This window comes from Piliocolobus tephrosceles, chromosome 10 (genome assembly GCF_002776525.5).
Source record: "Piliocolobus tephrosceles isolate RC106 chromosome 10, ASM277652v3, whole genome shotgun sequence".
NCBI classification, from domain to species: Eukaryota; Metazoa; Chordata; class Mammalia; order Primates; family Cercopithecidae; genus Piliocolobus; species Piliocolobus tephrosceles.
This window is the reverse complement of record NC_045443.1, coordinates 110,129,322-110,155,093: the sequence shown is the minus strand read 5'-3', so window position 1 is coordinate 110,155,093 and position 25,772 is coordinate 110,129,322. Positions and strand designations below refer to the sequence as shown.

The 25,772-nt window shown below is 43.6% G+C and overlaps 1 protein-coding gene across 2 annotated transcripts in view; it reads right to left on the bottom strand.

The window, feature by feature from the left end:
- Positions 1 to 25,772, bottom strand: part of PTPN11 (protein tyrosine phosphatase non-receptor type 11) — a 99,224-nt gene that overhangs the window by 6,406 nt on the left and 67,046 nt on the right. Inside the window, exons 10-14 of one of the 2 annotated variants that reach the window (XM_023203824.1) lie at positions 22,475 to 22,606; positions 17,779 to 17,945; positions 15,924 to 15,991; positions 15,258 to 15,409; positions 1,245 to 1,357 (exon numbers count right to left, since the gene is read on the bottom strand). In XM_023203824.1, the coding sequence (XP_023059592.1) occupies positions 1,245 to 1,357; positions 15,258 to 15,409; positions 15,924 to 15,991; positions 17,779 to 17,945; positions 22,475 to 22,606 (632 nt within the window). The remainder of the gene's footprint in view (positions 1 to 1,244; positions 1,358 to 15,257; positions 15,410 to 15,923; positions 15,992 to 17,778; positions 17,946 to 22,474; positions 22,607 to 25,772) is intronic. The other variant, XM_023203831.1, reaches the window with a different exon arrangement.

The following is a 25,772-nucleotide window of genomic DNA, read 5'->3' as shown; positions in this document are numbered from 1 at the left end:
TATAATTTCATTTCAATGTTAAATAGAAAGCAAATGTTAATACAAACCTCATATATGCCACCTAAAACATTTACATAGAATATTAAAATCTGCAGGGGCTTAAAAATCCACATCAGAAGCAAACAGAGAGAAGATTCTTAGGGAAAAATAAAAGGTAAATGTTATACTAACAAGTGATTTTTGAGTATATAGAAAAATAATAACTTACAATTGCTATTCATATAATCAATTTAGCAAATGCTTTCCTACTGTGTTTTAAACAAGGAGTCAGGAAGGCTTTTCTGCGAAGGACCTGAGAGCCAGTATTTTAGGCTCTATGTGCCATACGTGGTCTCTGTCATATATTATTCTTCGGGCTTTGTTCTGTTATTGGGTCTTTGTTTTGTGTTGTTTCATTTTACAACCCTTTAAAACCATTCACAGACTATACTGCAATAGGCCATGGCCCAGATCTGGCCTTGTGAGCTGTAGTTTGCTGACCCCTGGTTTAAACATCCAAAGTAGATTTCTGTTGACTAGTGGCAAATGAGCGGATCATGGCTGGGCTGACACATTAGTGGTCAATTTATTTACTTTTCTTTTGCAAAGAGCCTTAACACATCGTTAAGACATATGACCTTCCTTTGTAACAATCCCCAGCCCATCAAAAGAAAAAGTAGATTCTTCTTGGAGAACCACCACTTGATATACTTAAAATCCCATAGAATCCTAGCTAGCATAGCAATCAGCCTTCAGTTTAGGATTTTTATTTTTTTTTAGACAGAGGTTCACCCTACAGCCCAGGCTGGAGTGCAGCATGATCTCGGCTCACTGCAACATCCGTTTCCTGGGTTCAAGCTATTCTCCTGCCTCGGTCTCCCGAGTAGCTGGGATTACAGACATGTGCCACCATGCCCACTTAATTTTTGTATTTTCAGTAGAGACAGGCTTTCACCATGTTGGCCAGGCTGGTCTCAAACTCCTGGCTTCAAAGTGATCCACCCACCTCGGCCTCCCAAAGCGCTGGGATTACAGGCGTAAACCACCGTACCTGGCCAGCTTAGGAAAATTAAGACATGGTTGAGATAGCATTAACACAATCCATAGATATCACCAGTCAGAGACACACTAACAGTGGGGCAACAGGAACGTGCACCAGTGAAAGGCATGTGCCACAAACTTGTGTTTTTTTTGTTGCTTTTGTTTTTTAAACCTTTTTAAACCGCCATGACCAGGTAAAAAGAATTTCCTTCAGCAGTACTTACTCTGTACAGGGTGGCGTTGGAGTACAAGGCGGGAGGGGGCTCTGATCTCCACTCGTCTGGTCCGCTAGAGAATACTTAATATTTGTATATTCGTGCCCTTTCCTCTTGCTTTTCTGAAATTTGGAAGAGTGCACATGTGAGGGACAATGGATATTTTAAGGGGATAAAAAAGCAAAAAAGGTATTTTGCCCAAAAAAAGAAAAAAGAGAGAGAAAGAAAAAAAAATTGATAGGTTGAGAATACTGATACATTGACTAAACTGTTAGGGGATTCACCTTCTCAAGGTAAATATACAGTAGGAGTGAAAAGTACTTTTGAACCACAGACTTTGAAAGCACAGAGTCACGCATTAACAATTTACTGTACCGAACCAAATGTCCCTGTTTCTAAGAGAGAATTCACACTTTCTTTGCCACATTAGCATCTAATCATTTCATAGTTCATGTGAAACACATTTCATGGTTTTTCAGGTAAACAGCTGGGAAAGGAACTCCGAAAATAAAATCACCCCAACTAGAAATGGCACACAAGAATGAAAGATGGTAGCACTCTTATCAGAAACAATAACACACTTCATTGTATCTCCCCTTGCCCCTGGAAAAGACTCTGGCGCCTTTTTTGTTTGTTTGGAGACAGAGTCTTGCTCTGTTGTTCAGGCTAGAGTGCAGTGGCATGACCTCCGCTCACTGCAACCTCTGCCTCTGGGGTTCAAGCCATTTTCATGCCTCAGCCTCCTGAGTAGCTGGGATTACAATGCCCACCACCATGCCCGGCTAACTTTTTATATTTTAGTAGAGATAGGGCTTTACCATGTTAGACAGGCTGGTCTTGAACTCCTGAGCTCAGATGATCCACCTGCCTCAGCCTCCCAAAGTGCTAGGATTATAGGCATGAGCCACCATACCCGACCCACCTTTAAAACTTCATTTTTGGTTCTGATGATACCCTGGGGGGAAAAAGGCAAAGAAAACCGGCAGTCATGCAGTCTCATCTCAGATGTGGAGTGAACTATATTTGGTAGGACATCTAGTTAGATAGTTTATCACCCTTTTCTACTCCTATAGGCACCTTGTAACAGCCAACTCTGGAAATCTAATCCATCAGATGAGCATCATTATCTAATGCTGACTTCACTATAGGATTGCCCTTAGGGTAGCCGTATCAAATACTAATGTACAAGCGTACAAGCCAGGCCTGGTGGCACAGGCCTGTAGTCCCAGCTACTCAGGAGGCTGAGGCAGGAGCATTGCTTGAGCCTAGGAATTGAAAGCTGCAGTAAGCTATCATCGCACCATTGCACTCCAGCCTGGGCAACAGAGCGAGACCCATCTCTAAAAAATAAAAAATAGGGCTGGGCACAGTGGCTTATGCCTGTAATCCCAGCACTTTGGGAGGCCAAAGCAGAAGGATCACTTGAGGTCAAGAGTTCGAGATCAGCCTGGTCAACATGGCAAAACCCTGTCTCTACTAAAAATACAAAAATTAGCTGGGTGTGGTGGCACACACCTATAATTCCAGCTACTCAGGAGGCTGAGGCATGAGAATCACTTGAACCTGGGAGGCGGAGGTTGCAGTGAGCCAAGATCAGGCCACTGCACTGCAGCCTGGGTGACGGAGTGAGACTGTCTCAAAAAATAAAAATAAAAAATAATTTTTTGCCTAATACTATTTGCCTCTGTTAAAGTAGCCAAACCAATTTATTAACTGATAAAGCAGTCAGTAAGAACTTAAAATAGTGCAGGGAAGAAGTTGCAAAACAGACATCCAAAGCAAAAATGTTTTGTTTGGTTTATATACTATTTTGATTTTTGAACAGCCATTTTCTTAAAACAAAGACTTGCAAACCATTTCTGAATAGCAGTCGTAAATGTTTAGCACTGAAAAATCTTTGCTTATATAAGAAACAATCCTTAGAAAGATAAAATATAATTCAAAATTAAATATTAAATGGAAGAATTGGCAAGAACTTTTGTCTGGTTTTTTTGTTGTTGTAGTTTTTGAGATGGTCTCGCTCTGTCACCCAGGCTGTAGTGTGGTGGTGTGATCTGGGCTCACGGTAGCCTCTGCCTCTCAGGTTCAAGCAATTCTCTGCCTCAGCCTCTCAAGTAGCTGGGATTACAGGTGTGCACCACAACACCTGGCTTATTTTTGTATTTTTTGGAGAGATGGGGTTTCATCATGTCGGCCAGGCTGGTCTCAAATTCCTGGCCTCAAGTGATCTGCCTGCCTCGGCCTCCCAAAGTGCTGGGGTTACAGGCGTGAGCCACCACACATGGCCCATTTTTTTTTTTTTTTTTTTTTTAAGAGACAGGGTCTCACTCTGTCACCCAGGTTAGAGCACAGTGGTCCAATCATAGCTCACTGCAGCCTCAAACTCCTGGGCTCAAGCAATCCTCCCACCTCAGCCTCCCAATAGCTGGTACTACAGGAACATGCCACACTCAGCCAAATCTTTTTTTTACTTTTTGTGGAGAGGGGGTCTCATTATGTTGCCCAGACTGGTCTCAAACTCTTGGCTTCGAGTGATATTTCTGCCTCAGCCTCCCAAAGTGCTGGGTTTATAGGCATGAGCCACCATGCCCAGCCAGCAGAGATCATTATTTTAAAACTTACCTGCCAGGCACTGTGGCTCATACATGTAATCCCAGCACTTTGAGAGGCCAAGGCAGGTGATCACTTGAGGTCAGGAGTTCAAGACAAGCCTGGCCAACATGGTGACACCCCATCTCTACTAAAAATACAAAACTTAGCCGGGGGGGGTGGCACACGCCTCTAGGGGCTGAAGCACCAGAATCACTGGAACCTGGGAGATGGAGATTGCAGTGAGCCAAGATACCACTGCACTCCAGCCTGGGTGACAGAGTGAGACTCCATCTCAAAAAATAATAATAAAATATTAAAAAAAAAAAAAAAACTTATCCTGAGGTTTAAAAATCTCAACTCACTTTTTAAAATAAAAATTTTATATCTATAATAAATAGGAATTGAAAACTGCTTTTTTACTCAATTTTTTTAAAAAGTAATTTTTAAAAACACATGACATGAGATCTACCCTCTTAACAAACTGTTAGATGTGCAGTATTGTTAACTATGTACCCACTGCTGTATAGAAGATCTCTGAAGTTTTTTGTCTTGTATTACTGAAACTCTATACCCATTTAACAGTTAATCCCAGCCGGGCGCGATGGCTCAAGCCTGTAATCCCAGCACTTTGGGAGGCCGAGACGGGTGGATCACGAGGTCAGGAGATCGAGACCATCCTGGCTAACACGGTGAAACCCCATCTCTACTAAAAAATACAAAAACTAGCCGGGCGTGGTGGCCGGCGCCTGTAGTCCCAGCTACTCGGGAGGCTGAGGCAGGAGAATGGCGTGAACCCAGGAGGCAGAGCTTGCAGTGAGCTGAGATCCGGCCACTGTACTCCAGCCTGGGTGACAGCGAGACTCCGTCTCAAAAAAAAAAAAAAAAAAAAAAAAAAACAGTTACTCCCTATTTCCCCCTCCCTACTCAATACTTCCTTGAAAATAGAAATCAGTATTTCTATTAATACATAAAGTGATTACAACAGAATTTTCTAGTGTGGAATAATTCGTATAAATGAAACAGGAATTACTTCAATGACTCAAAGGAATCCAAGGAAAAGCATTAAAATGTTGGAACTTGGGCCAGGCATGGTGGCTCATGCCTGTAATCCCAGCACTTTGGGAGGCTGAGGTGGGCGGATCATGAGGTCAGGAGGTCGAGACCATCCAGGCTAATATGGTGAAACCCCATCTGTACTGAAAATACACAAAATTAGCCGGGCGCATGGTGGCATGTGCCTGTAGTCCCAGCTACTTGGAGGCTGAGGCAGAAGAATCCCTTGAACCTGGAAGACAGAGCTTGCAGTAAGCTGAGATTACGCCACTGCACTCTAGCCTGGGCAACAGAGCAAGACTCTGTCTCAAAAAAAAAAAAGAAAAAAAAATGTTGGAACTTTTTAGCTTCTATAGAAGACCAAGAAATAAAACTGACTCACAAATCAGATGGGCTCGTCTCAGTACTGTGACAGCCCAGGCTGTGTGATAGATCAAGAGAAATTCTCAGGGAATAGGGATTGTTTTGTTTTGATTTGTGTTTGTGGAGTAGAGGGCAATGTGTTTCTGAGGCCTAGAAAATCATCTGAAATTGATCTATCTCCACCCAAATTCAATGTCACAGCACAGTAACCAAGCCTTCTGCAATGTTCATAATAAATCCTATGGCCTTGCCAACTGACACACAACCAAGATTGAGAGAAAGGATCGATCACAAGACTCCAAAATCATCTGGTATTAAGTATCTTTCCATGTGAAGTAACTGATTACACTCATAAACCTTAAATTACAAAAAATCAAAGGCCAAAAGCAGGAAGAGAGGGTAAAATGAAAATACTTGCCTTGGTTACAGAGCAGCCTAGACTACTTGTCCAGTGCACTCTGGGTTCACATTTGAAGACTACAAACACCATGATTCCTTCCACTATCCCATCATGAAATCTTGCTGGTTTTACTTCGCTCTGTGCTCACTGTCAGTCCCACCCACTCTGACCAAACCATGACGGGTTCTCACATGCAGCACTGCAGCAGCTCCTCACCGGCCCCTGCAGCTGCTCAAGCCTGGAGCCCACCCATTCTTCACCCTCAAGCCAGAGTCCTCTTTCAAAATGAGGGTCTCTTTTTTTTTTTTTGAGATGAAGTCTCACTCTGTCACCCAGGCTGGAATGCAGTGGCACAATCTTGGCTCACCGCAGTCTCTGCCTCCTGGGTTCAAGTGATTCTCATGCCTCAGCCTCCCAAGTAGCTGGGACCACAGGTATGAGCCACCATGCCCAGCTAATTTTTGTAATTTTGGTAGAGACAGGGTTTCACCATGTTGCCCAGGCTAGTCTCAAACTCTTGGTCTCAAGCGATCCACCCGCTTCAGCCTCCCAAAGTGCTGGGATTACAGGTGCGAGTCACCACACCTGACCTAAAATGAGGATCTTTTTATGCCACTCCCTTGCTTCAGACTCCTCAATGACTTCCATTTCCCTCCAAATAAAGTCTAAAATCTGTAATATGCCTATAAGCCCCACCTCTCCCTCCAAAATAAAAAATCTGGTCTCAGCTTACTTTTCTAATCCCCCCATCACACTTCACATTGTACCCCAACTCCTTCTACTCCAACCCTGCTGGATTTATTTCCATTTCAGGAACACGACTACTTAAATATTCCCAGTGCCTGGCACAGTACAACCTACTTTAATTAATGCAGGAATGAATGAACAAGTATGAAAAAACCAAGGAAATGAAGGGAGCTGTGTGAAGAAACAATAGGGCACATGGGGGCACAGTCTCATGTTAATTCAAATTTTACATCTGGTAAAACTTCAGTTCCACGAGGCAACAACCATGGCTATCTTCTTCATTGTTACAACCTCAGCATCTAATCAATGTCTGCAACAGAAAAGGCACTCAAATATTTCTCAAAGGAATGACAGACACCAAACAAAAAGAAAGTGTTTAATAAAATACAAGCAGCCAAATATCACGTGCCACAAAAGGCCAGTTTAAATCTTGCTCGTTTAATGTTGCAACAACTGAAATTCAGCCTGTGCAACCCCATTTCTATTCTAGCTCTGCTATCATGGATTTTTTTTTTTTTTTTTTTTTTTGAGAGAGAGAGTCTTGCTCTGTCGCCCAGGCTGGAATGCAGTGGCACAATCTCAGCTCACTGCAACCTCTGCCTCCCAGGTTCAAGTGATTCTCATGCCTCAGCCTCCACAGTATCTGGGATTACAGGCATATGCCACCACGCCTGGCGAATTTTTGTAATTTTGTAGAGATGGGATTTTACCATGTTGGCCAGGCTGGTCTCGAACTCCTGACCTCAGGTGATCTGCCCGTCTCAGCTTCCCAAAATGCCAGGATTATAGGCCTGACCCATTATGGAATCTTTAAAAGTAATTTCTGTCCTGCAGTATGATTCACTCAGAGAAAACATTGTTCAGATCTCTGCATGCTGAAGTGTAGAGATGCTCCCTGTGTGGTGTTTATTTCCTTCAAAGAAGAAGTGCCTAGTTGGCAAATACAATTCTCACAGGGGTATAGGTTAGTAATTCTGAAACTACTTTACACCTATACCAGGGTTGAACAAATGAGTAGATAGGTTGGTGATAATGAGACTGGGGTTTTTCCCTGTTGGAGAAAGAAGTCACAAATAAGCAAGAGGAAGGCAAGAATGAGCCCTGCAGCAATGGATTAGAGTCTGAGACATCAGTATGAACTCATGTTTAGCTTAATATATATACAGATGGCCAGATACAGAAAACAATGATAGATACATGTGAATCCATGGATTCATATACAGCCATATGTTTTCTAGCTCGATCTGCTGAGAGGGCCTAGAAGCAGCAATGAGCATACCCAACACCCAGACTGGTTTCTCAACCCCAGAGTCTAAAGTAAAAGGAACCAGGGCTCCATAGAAATGGGTGATTCTAGGGCTGCGGCAGGGAGCAATATAAGAGGAGCCTGGAACATCTTTTGTAATGCCAAAGTAGAGAAGTACTCAGAAACAAGAGGGTGGGGACATGTCAAAAGACACAGGAGCCAATCTGAAGAACCTCCCAGTGGCCAAAGCTGTAACAATTTGAGCAAGAAAAATAGATTATAACCCAAAGTATAAAATAAATATACATGCGTCTCTATCAATATAAATAATGGAATAAACAAATGGAGAGAAGGAACAAATATTTCTTACAAAGGGACTGTAAATAAGGTATGTAGAAACCAGTCATTCCAGTTTCAATTAAGCTCCAAGAGATGGAGCTTTATTTCCTTTCTCTTGAGTATGGTCTGAACTAAACAACTTTCTTCCAAAGAATTGAATAGGGAAAGGGGAAAAGAGTACAGGCAGTCCCCAACTTCATGATGGTTTGCCTTACAGGTTTTTTTTGACTTTATGATGGTGCAAAAGCAATACAACCCTTCTGTTTTTCATTCTGAGTACAATACTCAACATATTACATGAGATACGCAACACTTTATTACAAAATAGGCTTTCCATGAGATGATTTTGCCCAACTGTAGGCTAATGTGTCCTGAGTACCTTTAAGGCAGGCTAGGCTAAGCTGTGATGTTTAGTAGGTTAGGTGCCTTAAATGCATTTTTGACTTATGATATTTTCAATTTATGATGGGCTTATCAGGCTGTAATCCCATCATAAGTTAAGGAGGATTTGTAATTATACAGCGAGAAAAATCTGGCAGATACTAACTAAACCAACAGACAAGTTCAACATCACCAGGCCATGTTGATAACATTTACCTCCAAGTGATGAGAACACTTAACAATATACTTCTGTGGTATTCTTCCCAAAACTCCATTACTTAAGTCTAATCATGAGAAAACATAAGATTAAACACAAGTTGAGGGATATCCTACAAGATATGTGACCAGTACTCTTAAAAATCGTCAAGGTCGCCGGGCATGGTGGCTCATGCCTGTAATCCCAGCACTTTGGGAGGCCAAGGCGGGTGGATCACAAGGTCAGGAGATCGAGACCATCCTGATTAACATGGTGAAACCCCGCCTCTACTAAAAATACAAAAAATTAGCCGGACGTGGTGGCGGGTGCCTATAGTCCCAGCTACTCGGGAGGCTGAGGCAGGAGAATGGCATGAACCCGGGAGGCAGAGCTTGCAGTGAGCTGAGATCATGTCACTGCACTCCAGCCTGGGCAACAGAGTGATACTCCGTCTCAAAAAAAAAAAAGAAAAAGAAATCATCAAGGTCATGAAAAACAAGGAAAGCCTAAGAAGCTGTCACGGATTGGAGAAGACTACAGAGACAAGTGTGACCAAACTCAATGTGTGATCGTGAATTGCATCCTGGAATGGAAAAAGGATATTCACTGGAAAACTGGCAAAATCCAATTAAACTCTAGAGTTTAGTTAATAGCAATGTATTGATGTTAATGCTTTAGTTTTGATAAATGTATCATGGTTAGGTAAAATGTTAACTTCAGGGGAAACTGGATGAAAGGTATAAGGAACTCACTCTACTATACAGAGATATGTATAATGCTCCTCAACTTCATGGGGATACATCCCAATAAACTCATCATAAGTGAGTTTAAATATCACTAGTCAAAAATGCATTTAAGGTATCTAACCTACCAAACACCACAGCTTAACCTAGCCTACTTTAAACGTGCTCAGAAAACTTACATTAGCCCATAGGTTGGCAATATCATCTCACAATACCTATTTTAAAATAAAGTGTTGAATGAAAAGTGAAAAACAGAATGGTTGTATTGCTCTCAAACCATCATAAAATCAAAAATCATAAGTCAAACCATCTTAAGTCAGGGACTGTCTGTACACATATGTGAGGTTTTACAGAGAGGGAACTCAAACAGAGCAGTAATTGATCAGCTAATTAGCAATTCAAAGAACATTGCACCAGTACAAACAAGCAGACCCAGTGCCCAGATCTTGGTTTCAAACTACTACTCTGCACGAAAAGGAATCAGGTTCCTTTGAAAAATGGCCGGGAAAGGAGAAGATGAGCCTAGACCATCTTCTAAAGTCTAAAGAAGTGCTTGAAAATGGAAACAGATCAAAAGGACAGAGTACCCAATCTGAAAAGGTTCCCACTAGCCAAATTCAAGTCAATTCAAGCAATAACAACAAAAACAGTAGTAAGGTGCCCATTCTGATAGACACGAATAAATAAATAAGGGAGAAAGAAAAGCCCTTCCTTATGGTAGGCTTGCAACTAAAAACAGAAAAGGGAATGATGAACCTAAAAAGTTCTAGAAGAAAGCATATTGGGAAAGCACCATGACAGTGGTCATGGCAATGGTTTTTAGGATTTGATACCAAAAGCACAGGGAACAAAAGTAAAAATAAACAAGTGAAACAACATCAACATCCAAGTCAAAGTGCAGTGGCACCATCTTCGCTCACTACAACCTCCGCCTCCTGGGTTGAAGAGATCCTCCTGCCTCAGCCTCCCAAGTAGCTGGAATCACAGGCGTGTGCCACCACACCCAGCTAATTTTTTATGCTTTTGGTAGAGATGGGGTTTCACCATGTTGGCCAGGCTGGTCTCGAACTCCTGACCTCAAGTGATTCGCCCTCCTCAGCCTCCCAAAGTGCTGGGATTACAGGCGCAAGCCACCGTGTCCGGCAGGAATATTATTTTTAAAAAGAAGAAAATCCTGTCATTTGCAAGAACATGGATGACATTATGCTAAGTGAAATAAACCATCATTGCCTGATCTCATTTGTATGTGGAATCTAAACCAGTCAAACTCATAAAAACTGAGATTAAAGCAGTGATTACTAGGGGTTGAGGGTGGGGAAAATAAGTAGACTTTGGTCAAAGGGTACAAACTTGAAGTTACATAAGATGAATACATTTTGGAGATCTAATGTACAGCATAGTGATTACAGTTAATAATAATGTAATGTCGCTGGGCATGGTGGCTCATGCCTGTAATCTCAGCACTTTGGGAAGCTGAGGTCGGTGGATCACCTGCGATCAGGAGTTCGAGACCAGCCTGGCTAGCATGGTGAAACTCCGTCTCTACTAAAAATACAATAATCAGCCAGGCATGGTGGCACATGCCTACAGTCCCAGCTACTTGGGAGGCTTAGGTGGGAGAAGCACCTGAACCCAGGAGGCAAAGGTTCTAGTATGCCAAGATCATGCCACTGCACTCCAGCCGGGGTGACAAAGGGAGACTCCATCTCAAAAAAAAAAAAAAAAAAAAAAAGTACATTTAAAATTTACTAAGAGTGGCTGGGCGCAGTGGCTCACACCTGTAATCCCAGCACTTTGGAAAGCTGAGGCAGGCAGATCATTTGAGGTCAGGAGTTCGAGACCAGCCTGGCCAACGGGGTGAAACCCCATCTCTACTAAAAATACAAAAATTAGCCAGGTGTGATGGCGGGCGCCTGTAATCCCAGCTACTGGGGAGGCTGATGCAGGAGAATCGCTTGAACCTGGGAGGTGGAGGTTGTAATGAGCCAAGATTGTGGCACTGCACTCCAGACTGGGTGACAGAGCAAGACTCCATCTCAAAAAAAAAAAAAAAAAAAGTCACTGAGATGTTGGCTGCATTATTTAACTCAATTTTGAAAATCATTTCACAAAGTATACATATATCAAAATATCATGGTGTATACTTTATATACAATTTTTCTTTGCCACTTATACTTTTAAAAGCTGGGGGAAAGGCAATGGTGGAAACAGAAAATTGCTACTTGGCAAATACCACAGTAATAATTTTTTAGGCAAGAATTTAATCAATGAATATAAAATTAGTAGGCAAAAAGTATTATGAGAAATAGGTAATTTACGCAGTCTCCAGTATCTACCAACAAGATATTAACTTAAAAGGGAAATACAATAACTTTATGGTCAAGAGATTAACTTAAAAGGGAAAAATACTTTTTTGCTTAAAAAAATGTAGCAAAAATACTACTTTTTGCTACATTTTTTGCTATGCCTGTAGTCCCAGCTACATTTTGCTCAAGTAACTTTATGGTGGACAAATTTGACAGATACCACCTTATTCAGGTGATCAAAGTTAACACCACTAGTAATGAATCAGATCAACACTGTGTACCTGATGTGATGTACCGAGAAGACTACAATAACATTTCTGTGACAGTCCTGCCAAAAATGCATGACTAGAATATAGTCAAGAGAACACACTGGACAAAACCAAATCGAGAGGCATTCTACTAAATAGCTGGCCTAAACTCTTCAAAAACATCCATGAAAAATAAAGAATGACTGAGAAACTGTTCCAGATTAAAGAGACTAAACATACTAATAACTGGCCAGGTGTGGTGGCTCACACCTGTAATCCCCCTTTGGGAGGCCAAGGTGGAAGAGTCACTTGAGCCCAGGAGTTCAAGGTCAACTGGGGCAACACGGTGAAGCTCCATCTCTATGAAAAATACAAAACTTAGCCAGGCATGGTGGTTCATGCCTGTGGTCCCAGCTACTCGAGAGGCTGAGGTGGGAGGATCCTCTGAGCCCAAGGAGGTCAAGGCTGCCGTGAGCCATAGTCGCAACACTGCATTCCAACCTGGGCAACAAAGTGAGACTCTGTCTCAAAAAAGAGAAAAAAGATACATTATAACCAAATGCACTGTGTGACCCTGAACTCATAAAAGATACTAGCAAGACAAACTGGCAAAATTTGAGGATGGTCTGTAGGTTAGATGATAGTATTATATCAGTGTTTGTTTTCTGATTTTGATCACTGTACCAAATAATTGTGACATTGGTTATGTAAGAGAAAGGCCTTATTTTTAGAAAATATACACATTTTAGAATGTGTAGGCTTAGATTATTTATTTTTTAAAATGAAATGCTATTTAGAGACAAAGGGGTATAAATGTTTGTAACCAACAAACATTTTACCTTTTACAATTCACACTGTTAATTTTAAACATACAGAATAAATGAATGATAAAGTTAAGTATGCTAAAAAGTTAAGTCAGGAAAGCTGGGTAAAGAAAATTCCACAGACTACTTTTGCAAATTTGAGGGGTTTTTTTTCCACTACTGTAATTGGAAGTTAACAAAAAAGTCTACGTCCAAGGAACTGGCAGAGCGTGAGAACTGTTTATAAAAACTTGAGAATTTTCTCAATCTTGCTTCGTTTGCACTTTCCCCTGGATTCCCACATCTGATTTTATATTCTTCCTTCCGTGTGCTGTTTCTTCTCTTCCTTCCCCACAGTTCTTCACCCATCGTTCCTTTTATTCACTGATCCTTTTTTAGCAAATTCTTTCACTCCCAAAGGTCATGAACACTTCATAATTTTAGAAATGACTGTATTTTAGAATAACCAATTATCCTGAATGAGTTTTGTTCTTTGGCTTCATTTATAAATCAGCTGGGTTTAAAGTTGTGTCTGTCATTTAAACTTTCTACTAAATTAAGTACTTCTTACTTTACCACAATCAGCCAGGCAGCCAGTTCCCAGATAAATTCAAACCACACAATGCAGAAAACTATACATGCAGGATTTCATTTTTAAAAATAAATAATTGAAGCCTACACATTTTTAAAACCCAGAGGTCACTGGGCTCAGTGGCTCACACTTGTAACCCAACACTTTGGAAACCCAAAGTGGGAGGGTTGTTTGAGCCCAGGAATTCAAGATTAGCCTGGGCAACGCAGTGAGACCTTGTCTCTACAAAATAAAGACAAAAACATTAGCCGGGCATGGTGCCACAAACTTGTAGTCCTAACTACTCAGAGAGGCTGAGACAGGAGCACTGGTTGAGCCTAGGAGTTCGAGACCAGCCTGGGCAACATGGCGAAACCGTGACACTACAAAAAATGCAAAAATTAGTTGGGTGTGGTGGCACATGCCTGTAGTACCAGCTACTTGGGAGGCTGAGGTGGGAGGATCGCTTAACCCCGGGAGACTGAGGCTGTAGTGAGCCATGATTGCACCACTGCACTCCAGCCTGGTCAACAGAGAGAGACCGCTCTCATTAAAAAAAAAAAAAAAAAGACATTCCTGAACATGCTCCAACTTGCAGTAACTATGTTACATTCTCTTTGTATTTACTAGGAAATCCTTCTCTTTGGGCAACTTTTTGCCTAACTATTCTTGGGCGAAACTAAGTATAATGTAAGACATATATAAAATTACTTATAGTAACTTACATCTAAATATTTCATATCACTTAATACAAATTCAGATTTAAAGCACTGAAGTTGGCCAGGTGCAGTAGCTCACGCCTGTAATCCCAGCACTTTGGGAGGCCGAGGTGGGTGGATCACGAGGTCAGGAGATCAAGACCATTCTGGCTAATACGGTAAAACCCCATCTCTACTATAAATACAAAAATTTAGCCGGGTGCAGTGGTGGGCGCTTGTAGTCCCAGCTACTCAGGAGGCTGAGGCAGGAGAATGGCGTGAACCTGGGAGGCGGAGCTTGCAGTGAGCTGAGATCATGCCACTGCACTCCAGCCTGGGCAACAGAGCAAGACTCCATCTCAAAAAATAATAATAATAATAAATAAAAAATTTAAAAAATAAAGCACTGAAGTTCAAATTTTGACCTTACATTTCTATACATACAGTTTCTGAAGATGTCTATGTACAATAAAACAATCCCATATGTCTATGTGGACTGAAAACCTACTAAACTAATTAGCAGTTACTTTACTTTGGCCCACCAAACTTTGATAACATGGCTGCTATTCTGCTAGGCTAGAAATCTTTCAAATATTGGTGGCAGGTCCCATTCTGAAAAGAGCTCAGCATTTGGAGAAGCTGAGTTCTCTGGAAGGCAATGAGCAGAGTAATGCAGGCAATCGTCACTGATGTTTAGACACTACCCCATCTGCAGCATGGCAATGGGGTTGAGGGGTGGGGGAGAGAAGCACAGCCCCCAAAAGAGCAGTTCTCCTCATTTCCTTCATCTCAGCATATTCCTAATTAACTCAGCTTTGTGCCTGTTATGAATAGCTTCAGATGGAAAGGCTCCAATTCCACATTCCTCTTCATTATGCACAGCTTATTAAAATTGAAATTTCACTGTTTCCAACTCGACCAAATTAGTGGTTCAAACTGCCGTGCGCTATTAAGAGTGAGGCATTCGTTTTAAAGGATGGAATCAGGATAAACATGGCCTGGATCAAGGCTGGAACAGGCTAGAAACTTCAAGGCTTTGAGTTTTACGCTTGCCACATGAGCCTGGGAACATCAGAACCTTTCTGCATGGCAGTTCTTCAATCTGGCAGGCCAGGCTGATAGGATGGTGCCCTTCCCTAAGCTCCTCTGCAGTGAAACATCAGAGCTGAGAAGTAGAGAATAATTAACAGTTTCCAGAGGCCCTTTTAGTTGGGAGTTTGTTTCCCATTCCCAAATCAGTTGTCTATCAGAGCCTCTCCTCCTGCTCAAAAGGAGAGCGTATCCAAGAGGCCTAGAAAGAGAGTGCAAATCTGCATGCCAGCCCTCAGGCTGGTACCTGCTCTTCTTCAATCCTGCGCTGTAGTGTTTCAATATAATGCTGGACCGCCATATAGATAAATCGGTACTGTGCTTCTGTCTGGACCATCCCTGACCTCTGAGACCGCACCATCTGGATGGTTTTGGGAACGTCAATGTCGCAGTCAACACCTATGAAGGAAACATCAAGAAGAATAAAGAAAAACTGCAGAACCAGGATGAAGTTGTTTAATACACAACTTTTAGTGGACTCACAGACAATGCTGATTTAGTCTTTGTTGTTTTAATTGAGCATGTTGCAATGGCTACAGTGTTGAACTTCTGACTAATACCAAAGATCCCAGAAGACTACATAAATAATAAAGTGGCAGAGGTCAGGATTCCCTCACTTTCCAACAAATCACCCCATACTGTAAACAAGGTTCAGGTGGCTGGATAGAGACTACCACTGTGTATGCAACAAAAGGCCATGGCAGTGGGTTCAGCAGCTCTTAGACTTCATTTTATGCCAAAAGCTCAAATAGTGTCACTTCTGTTCTCAAGCAGACACACTGAAGTCTTCAGGCCAGATTTTTGTGAAAAACTTTTCCTATTCAACCTCTCTTCCCTAGGCTGTTTTCATGAGCACTTTCCTTCCATAAACTAAAAACAGAAACTGTCGCTTCTTGCCCGCCAGATGACCCACCTTTCTCTCTGATGATGTCAATAAGAATATCAATCACAATGAATGTCCCTGTCCGGCCAATTCCAGCACTGCGGGCAGAAGGACAAAAAGCAGGGACAACAGAATCATTCATGGGGGTTTCAGACTCAAAACCAAGCCATTAATATTAACAGAAACAATGTCTACTCTTGGGAGCTATTTATAAAATTGTCTCTTTGTGTTTGAAAATATGTTGGCAAAAAGCATACAGCTTTGGAGTCGGCCCAAACCTGCTCTTGGAGTTCAGCTTTTCCAGTACAACGTGCCTGAGGTAAGTCCCTTAACCTCTCTGACCCTCAGTTTCCGCATCTGTGAAATGAGGACAACAGCACATACCATACAGAGTGCTGGTTGGACAGAATGAAACAGGAATCGTATACAAAAAAATACACCAAAATTACTGAAAGAGGGCCGGGCACAGTGGCTCTCGCCTATAATCCCAGCACTTTGGGAGGCTGAAGCAAGAGGATCACTTAAGGCCAGGAGTTCCAGACCAGCCTGGCCAACATAGCAATACCTCATCTCTACCAAAAACACAAAAATTAGTCAGGCACGTTGTCATGCACCTGTAATCCCAGCTACTCGGGAGGCTGAGACATGAGAATTGCTTGAACCTAGAAAGCAGAGGTTGCAGTGAGCTGAGATCACACCACTGCACTCCAGCCTGGGTGACAGAGTGAGACTCTGTCTCAAAAAATAATAATAATAAAGTTACTGAAATAGAAGAAATAAATAATTTAAAAAATTAAAAACAAAAAACATTGTGTTCAGAGGCTGGCTCAATAAATGGTAGCTTCTTTAACAACTGGACAAATAAAAAAGTTTCACATATATCTACCTGCCCAAGAAATGAATGAGATTTAGGAGACCCAATGTTCCCCAGTATAATCATGAAGCCCAAACTGGAGAATCAGCAGCCCACAGACTCATTACAAAGGTCATAGCACAGCTTCCTTCAAAGGCCTTGGTAGAAAGTGGCTGGAATCTTGTGAAGCAAACAAATATAGTGTTGGGGGAGAAATATATTTATGGTAGAAGAGAACAGAATGGGCCGGGTGTGGTGGCTCACACTTAACAATCCCAGCACTTTGGGAGGACAAGGCAGGTGGGTCACTTGACGTCAAGCATTCGAGACCAGTCTGGCCAACATGACAAAACCTTGTCTCTATCAAAATACAAAAATTAGCCGGGCATGGTGTCAGACACCTGTAATCTCAGCTACTTGGGAGACTGAGGCAGAAGAATGGCCTGAACCCAGGAGGCGGAAGTTGCAGTGAGCCAAGATGGTGCCACTGCACTCCAGCCTGGGCAACAGAGCAAGACTCCATCTCAAAAACGAAAAAAAAAAAGAGAGAGAGAGAGGACAGAACCACAAGGAGGTGAATCGTAGAAGAAAAGAAGAAAAAAGGGAACCAAGCAAAAATGACTTAAGGGATCCTCAAGAATCAGGTCTATTTCCACTACATCCCCATCACCTCAATACCTACAAAGCAGTCAATAGCTACAAAGCAAACATCACAAAGAATAAGGAGAAACTGCAGAGCAAGGATGAAGTTGCTTAATGCACAACTTCTAGTGGACTCAGAGAGCATGCTGACTTAGTCTTCGCTGTTTTAACTGAGCATGTTACAATGGCCATGGCCAATGGCAGTGCTGTAGGGTCTAGGAGAAATATGCCTTGGGATCAAAATGTCCCCTAATGCAGTTGCTCTATGCCTCAAACAGATACTAAATTCTTTCTACAGTTAAAAAGCTAGGGGTGGATAGGTAAAAGCAAGCCTTGGGCGCTAAGAGACAGGGACAGGCTGTGGCCTAGAAAGGCAGCAGGAGCTGTCACCTGCAGTGCACCACGACCGGCCCTGCATCCATGATGCTCTCCTGCTTATGGTGCACCTCCTCCAGGAAGTCCAGCACGCCCCCGGGGTCGCTGGGCACTCCGTGGTCCGGCCAGGTCCGAAAGTGGTATTGCCAGACCGTTCTCTCCGTATTCCCCTGGAGTAGAACCAAGAAAAACCAGAAAAGAATTAAATAAATCAAGAGGTTGAGGAATCACCCAGTTCCGAGCTTTCCTAAATCCAATGTGAGCCAATGGAGAAGAGAAGAATCTCCCCAGGTTCCACTGAGAGGTCCTCTTCATGAGGTTCCCAGAACTAATCTCCTTTCTGGCAATCCTGCAGGCAACTCTTTGCCTCTGTCATATGAACCAAGAGGTCTGGTATGGCAATTTGTTCTTTCAGGTAACTATACCTTGAATCATCTCTCTGAATTACCAGCAACAGGTAATATCCCTGTTCCTCTGCATCCCTGTGGCACTCAGCTCTGGAGGCAACTGAGACCTCAAGCGACCCAGGTCTCTCCTCCCAGCAGAAGACGAGGCAGATGAGGAAACAGGCATTCACTTAAGACATTCATTCCTCTTTGTTTTTTTGATACCCAACCTTCCCCACCATATAAACACAGACTCCTATTGTAGTATCATTCTTTTTTTTCTTTTCCCCAAGACAGAGTCTTACTCTGTCTCCCAGGCTGGAGTGCAGAGGTGTGATCTTGGCTCACTGCAACCTCTGCCTCCCGGGTTCAAGCGATTCTCCTGCCTCAGCCTCCCAAGTAGCTGGGATTACAGGCATGCACCCATGTCCGGCTAATTTTTGTATTTTTAGTAGAGATGGGGTTTCGCCATGTTGGCCAGGCTGGTTTGAAACTCCTGACCTCAGGTGATCTGCCTGGTACAGGCGTGAGCCACCCAGCCTGGTCAGTATTTTTCTATTTTAAACTTGTATTTAATGCAAAGCAGATAAGAACACAGGCTTTGCTATCAGATGACTAGATTTAGGCTCCAATTCCAGGCACTCACATTCACGTGGCCCTTGGATATCTCTAAACCCCAATTTCTTCATTTGCAAAGTGGGAATAATAATCTCTCTCTCTCATAATGCAATTGTAAAGACTCAACAAGCTCGCTGAAACACTCAGTTTCTGCCCAGCAAATAGGAAGAGACTCAGCACATTACGGCTATTTTGAGGATAATGATAATTAATAAAGATCAACAATGGCACCAAGGCTACAGAAGACCAAAAAGTATCACGTTTCTTGCTACATCTTCTTCCTATATATGTGGAGACAATCTAAGCTAAGCGATTTTTTTTTTTTGAGACAGAGTCTCACTCTGTCATCCAGGCTGGTGTGCAGTGGCTTGATCTCAGCTCACTGCAACCTCCACCTCCTGGGTTCAAGCAATTCTTGTGCCTCAGACTCGACTCCTGAGTAGCTGGGACTACAGGTGTGTGCCACCACATCCAGTTAATTTTTAGTATTTTTAGTAGAGGCAGGGTTTCACCATGTTGGCCAGGCTGGTCTTGTACTTCTGACCTCAAGTAATCCACGGCCTCAGCCTCCCAAAGGGCAGAGATTATAGGTGTGAGCCACTTTGCCCAGCCTTAAGTGACATTTTCAAAAGGGATTTAAAAAGATACTTTTCTCTTTTTTCTCCTTCTTCTTTTCTTTTTTTTATTTTTATTTTTAAGAGACAGGGTCTCACTCTGTTGCCAAGGCTGGAGTGTAGTGGCATAATCACAGCTCACTGCAGCCCTGAACTCCTGAGCTAATGCAATCCTCTTGCCTCAGCCTCCCAAAGTACTGGGATTACAGGCATGAGCCACCATGCCCAGCCCTCTCTCCCATTTCTACTTGACAGCTACATTGTTCCAGTTCCTCTCACTATCTCTACCGTAGATTCAACCTCCACCCCTCCCCATCATCAGAATGACTGAACCCTCTCTGACATCAGAAATCTAAACATCCCACCCTGGGCCACAACCACACTGGCTTGCAGATCCTTCTGGTCCCCCCATCACTTCAAGTAGCCTCCAGACCACTGAGCCCTCCCTCCACTTTGCCAATTGCATCCTCCTGCCACTGTCCCTCTCATCCAGCCAGGAGTCCCCGTGCTCTGGGGACAGTCTCTGTCTACCATGTGCCTCCACTCCTTGACCTCCTCTCCATCCACTGCACCTATGCAAAGCCCCGGGCCTGGACGAACCACGTACTTTCTGTTTTGTGCCCTAGGAGCCAAGTGTCCTTCGAGAAAAACCAGGCGATGGGTATCAGTATATTTTCATGTTCATCACCTCTACTGGGCACTTGGCACAGCACAGACATTTCTGGACTTCTTGCCCTGCTACACAATTACGATTTCATCTTTTCTCCCTTTCTTCAAATATTCTCTCTCTTCTTATTCCCTCTGACTGTCTGTTGATGGCCTTGCCTCAAGCTTCCAAGAGGATGGGGAAAGTAATCACTCTCAGTTCACCTACCAGCATCTGTGGCCACCTTCTCCTTCTGCCCTCCTGTTGCCACAGAAAAAAATGTCCCTCTATTGAGCAAAATCAATTCATCCACGACGCTCTGCATCCCACCTCACCTCCGCATCCCACCTCCACCCTTGCCTCCCTGACCACTCCACTTCAATGTGTCCAAGGCATCTCAAACTTTGTGTGTCCACAAAGAGGTCCTTGATCCTCCCAGCTTCCTCAGGTCCACTGCCATCCCCCCGCCGACCCTTCTCAAGCTAGAAAACTGCGAGTCACCCTGCACACCACCCTCGCACTTGGTACACTCCTTCACTGAATCCCTGCCCGTCTGCCTCCAGTCAGCTCTACTGGGTCCTCTTTTTTTTTTTTTTTTTTTTTTTTGTGAGACGGAGTCTCGCTCTGTCACCCAGGCTGGAGTACAGTGGCCGGATCTCAGCTCACTGCAAGCTCCGCCCCCCGGGTTTACACCATTCTCCTGCCTCAGCCTCCCGAGTAGCTGGGACTACAGGCGCCCGCCACCTCGCCCGGCTAGTTTTTTGTATTTTTTAGTAGAGACGGGGTTTCACCGTAGTAGCCAGGATGGTCTCGATCTCCTGACCTAGTGATCCGCCCGTCTCGGCCTCCCAAAGTGCTGGGATTACAGGCTTGAGCCACCGCGCCCGGCCCTGGGTCCTCTTCTTTCGGGCACCCTGGCCACTAGCCTAGTTCAAGCCCTATTATTTTTTACTCTGACAACTGCAGTACCTCCAAATTGGTCCTAATCCCTAGAACAATTCCTGCCCCCTCCAGTCTTTACGGGGTGGAAGGGAATCTCTTAAAAGCTTAAATCCAACTCTGGCTGCTTATTACACTTAGGACAAACCCCCACAACCTCCTTTGCTGACTCAAACACATTGTTCCCTATGCCTTAAGAACCTCCCTTCCCTTGGCCAGATGCGCTGGCTCACGCCTATAATCCCAGCACCTTGGGAGGCTGCATGTGGCAGCAGGATCACTTAAGCTCAGGAGTTCAAGACCACCCTGGGCAACATAATGAGACACCTGTCTCTATAAAAAATTCAACAATTGGGTGGGCATGGTGGCACACGCCTGTAGTCCCCAGCTACATGGGAGGCTGAGGCGAGAGGATTGCCTGAGCTTAGGAGGTTGAGGCTGCAGTGAGCCGTGAATGCACCAGTGCACTCCAGTCTGGGTGACAGAACAAAATTCCATTTCAAAAAAAACAAACAAAAGTCCCTTCCCCTTCTTCCCCCTCCAAATGAACCCTAAACTCTTGCATTTTTTCTTTGTAGCCCTGATTACAGTTTATAATGATATATTTATATGTGCGATTACTGGGCTGGTAGATTACTGGCCAGTACAGCGTACACTTGGGAGTGCAGGGATTCCATCTGTTTTGTTTCCCAGCTCTATCTCCAGCAAGCAGCATGGTGCCAGGAAACAAGAGGTCATTGAACAAATATCTCTGAATGAATAGATGAATGTCCACATGACTGTTCAGATGCCCAGCTGAACACATCCAGAAGAAAACAAATCAGTGCCCACATCAGACCTCCTTCCAGCTTTTGTGGTGTCTGCCACAGCACCACTGTCCACTCAGACTCAGACCTCTACAATGGGTCTTGAATCCCTCTTCCTCCTCCAAAAGCCAAACAATCCTCATGCCCTGCAGACTTCACCCCCCGGCACCTCTCACATCTACTGCTTCTCTCCCAGTTTATTCTGACATTTTATATAATATTCTATTCTAAAGGAAGGAACAAAAAAGAACAACTACGGAAGTCTGTGGATACTTGGAGAGGAGGCCATCAACCTAGGCCCCTGCAGAGGCCACCTAACAGGCCTTGTAGCCACTCAGGTCACCCTATCCCAATCTCCCACCCAGGGCTAGTCTCGAACTCCTGGGCTCAAGCGATCCACCTGCCTCAGCCTCCCAAAGTGTTGGGATTACAGGCGTGAGCCACGGCGCCTGGCCAGTTATTTGTTTTTAAATCATCCATCTCCCCAGGCTTGATGAGTGCAGGAACACCAACTGCCTTGTTCACAATGTACCAGTACTGCCTAAACTGTACCTGGCACATAGAAGGAACCCAATAAACGGCTACTGAATCAATGAGTGAGCGAATGCATACATGTATGCAAACATGAGTAACGGCAAGACCCTGAATTCCTACACACCATCAACAATTCCCAAAGTCTCTAGAATACGACAATATACTTACTTGTCCAACCTTTGAAAGTTTAAGTTCTCTTAGCGTGTAGTCATGAGCGGCACTTTCTTTGACGTTCCTAACACGCATGACGCCATATTCTTTTAGAGCATACTCATCAGGCCAGTATTTGACACATTTACTCTGGAAGGGATCAGAAAAAAAGAAAGTTAATTCTAAGAACTCTGAAATAAAAGCCTAAACCAGCAACAAACAAATGTTCAAGTCTTGCTTAATAACCACCAACATGGAAAATGGCCTGTTTAGCATCTGTCAGGTTTTCAAGGAAAAGGAAAGAAGAGTTCAAATGAGAAAAGCAGGCGTTCAGAGGACCAGGCAGAAGGGAGGAGAAAGGCAGCTGGTGCAGTTACCTGATGCAAGCACATGTCAAAGCAGAGTCAATGTTTGTTTATCTGTAAAGAATCAGGCCAGGTGCAGTGGCTCATGCCTGTAATCCTATGACTTTGGGTGGCTGAGGTGGGCAGATCACTTGAGACCAGGGGTTCAAGACCAGCCTGGCCAACATGGTGAAACCCCATCTCTACTAAAAATACAAAAATTAGCCGGGTGTGGTAGTAGGCACCTGTAATCCCAGCTACTTGGGAGGCTGAGGCAGGAAAATTATTTGAACCTGGGAGGCGGAGGTTGCAGTGAGCTGAGATCATGCCACTGCACTTCGGCCTGGGCGACAGAGAGAGGTTCTGTCTCAAAAAAAAAAAAAAAGGAAGAGTTCAAACAAGAAAAGCAGGTGCTGGGAGAACCAGGCAGAAGTGGGAGGAGAAAGGCGGCTGGTGCAGTTGTCTGATCCAAGCACATGTCAAAAGAGAGTCAATGCTTGCTTATTTATCGCTAAAGAATCAAAGATGCAGAGAGAAGGACTAACCAATGTGAGAGTGCTGGCTAGCAACCACTGAGGTCTGAATTCTAAGATCTGCCAGTCACTCCACAGGGAAGGCAAGCACAGATTCTGGAGGAGTCTAGGCTGCCCAACGAGCCAGACTGTCTGCTTCATTTCCGTACCAGTGTAGGAGGACTCTGTGCCTTATCTAACCCAAGTGTGAATAACTCTATCACAGAAAGGCAGCCCATGGGGTTTTGAACCAGCTGCTTTTTCTATATCCAGACCTATCTGATACCTCCTCTACACGTCACTTTCCCTTAACTGGGTGCCTAGGAATGCCAAGTCTGCAGTAGCTGCTGGCTTCAAGAGCAGGCGGACTGAAAAATATGGCACCAGGAAAACCATTCTTGCTGCCAAAAAGGAAGCTACTTCACTCAGTGAGATGAGTTTGTATCTATTTGGTGATGTGTTCTGGGCAGAGAATGCTTCTGTGTTCTGTTGTTTTCTGGGCAGTCATCCACACCACTCACTTTCCAAAACCACCAAGACACAAATATCAGCAAGAGAAATTTACCTTGTCTCTTAGGAAGACAGAGAAATTTGCAGCTATAAAACTGGAAATAAGAGAGCAGCTACAGACATCAACAGTCAGAGTCAATGATTGATTGAAAGAAAAAAAGAAAACATGGTAGGAGGAACGTTCAATAAAAGGATGTGGTCTTGATTGGGCACAGTGGCTCACACCTGTAATCCCAGCACTTTGGGAAGCCGAGTGGATCACTCGAGGCCAGGAGTTCGAGACCAGCCTGGCCAACATGGTGAAACTCTGTCTCTACTAAAATTACAAAAATTAGCCAGGTGTAGTGGCACAGCCTGTAATCCCAGCTACTCAGAAGGCTGAGGCAGGAGAATCGCTTAAATCCGGGAGGTGGAGACTGCAGTGATCCAAGATCATGCCACTGCATTGCAGCCTGAGTGACAGAGCAAGACACAGGTTCAAAAAAAAAAAAAAGGATGTGGTCTTTTATCATGATTCTCAATTCAGCTTTCCCTCCAGTATTTTGTAGATCCAAATACCTCGGACAAATTTGATGCAAATTTTAGTTTCCCCAAATAAACACTCCTAATATTAATTGTACTCTATGCTGTCACTGGCCAATCAAGGCTGAGGACTGCTCCTAGTCATTACAGGGAACTCACCAGAGAATATAAAATTAAATCATGACCCTGAAAAGAACGTTTTAGCTAACTTTAAACATCAGCAAACTGCTGTAGCCCTCCCCCTAGTTTCTAAACTCCTGTGGAAACCTTGGCAAACAAATTCTAAAATGTGAGAACTAATACATTGTCTTTTAAAATAGAGCCCAGGAACCAAACACAGTCCACAGTCTGGTTTGTCTTCTGCGCACTGGGGGGATACTGACAGTAGGTTGTCAGAAAGGTCTGTGGAGAGAATCAACGCCCATCGTGTCATCCTCTCGGCACCACCAAAGTAAAGAGTAAGAATGAGACAGGGAGCAGAGACTAGGACATGGTGGTGAGGGGTGGGGCAGGGTGATTTGGCCCTAATGCCTGTCTATCCAGGAGAGCTTCTGAAAGGGACTGATACTGACTCCTCTGAAGCAACACAAGACCCCTCTCTTTACAATCTTCATGTCTTCTGAGAACAGGTGAACCTCCTACAGCTATAATCAGGCAAAAAAGAGGATGAAGGGCTTCATTCTTCCTATCCACATTTAGGGCAAAAAACACTTGCCTGAAGCAGAAACTACAAATATGTTTTAATTGGTCTATTATTTCAAGAACACCGCAGGCAGTTGCCGAAGGAAACCTTTGTTTCACGATGGCCAGATCTGGCCTCAAAGGTATTCAGAAGTATACCAACTAGGAGTACAACAATGAAAGTCTAATGAAAATCACACTGCCCTTCACATCCAATATGAAAATTACAGTAGGAAGGCTCAACTCCAAAGTTCTCCATCTGCCTTAGGTTTAATTTATAGGTATGACTGCTACATTCCACACAAAATCTTAAATAAACCAATTAAAGGATATCTAAAAAAGAACTTTCACTAGAACACAAACAAAAACACAGAACTTTTCCATATTTAAAAAAAAATCACCATGGTGGGCTCACTTCGAGATAACACAGAGGGCTGTCACTCGATAAGATTTGTCTGCTTTTCTGTAGGTGTGGGATGCTACAATTTATTTTTTTAATCTGAAGTGTCTCAAAGGGTATGGAGTAATGCGTCCTAGGCAGGTGCTGCTGGTGGGAGTGAGCACTGGGGCAACCATTTGGGAGGACAGTTAGGCAGAGTTAATTAAAACGGACAACATGGCCAGGCATAGTGGCTCGCTCCTGTAATCCCAGCACTTTGGGAGGTCGAGGCAGGAGAATCACCTAAGGTCAGGGGTTTCAAGACCAGCCTGGCCAACACGGTGAAACCCCGTCTCTACTAAAAATAC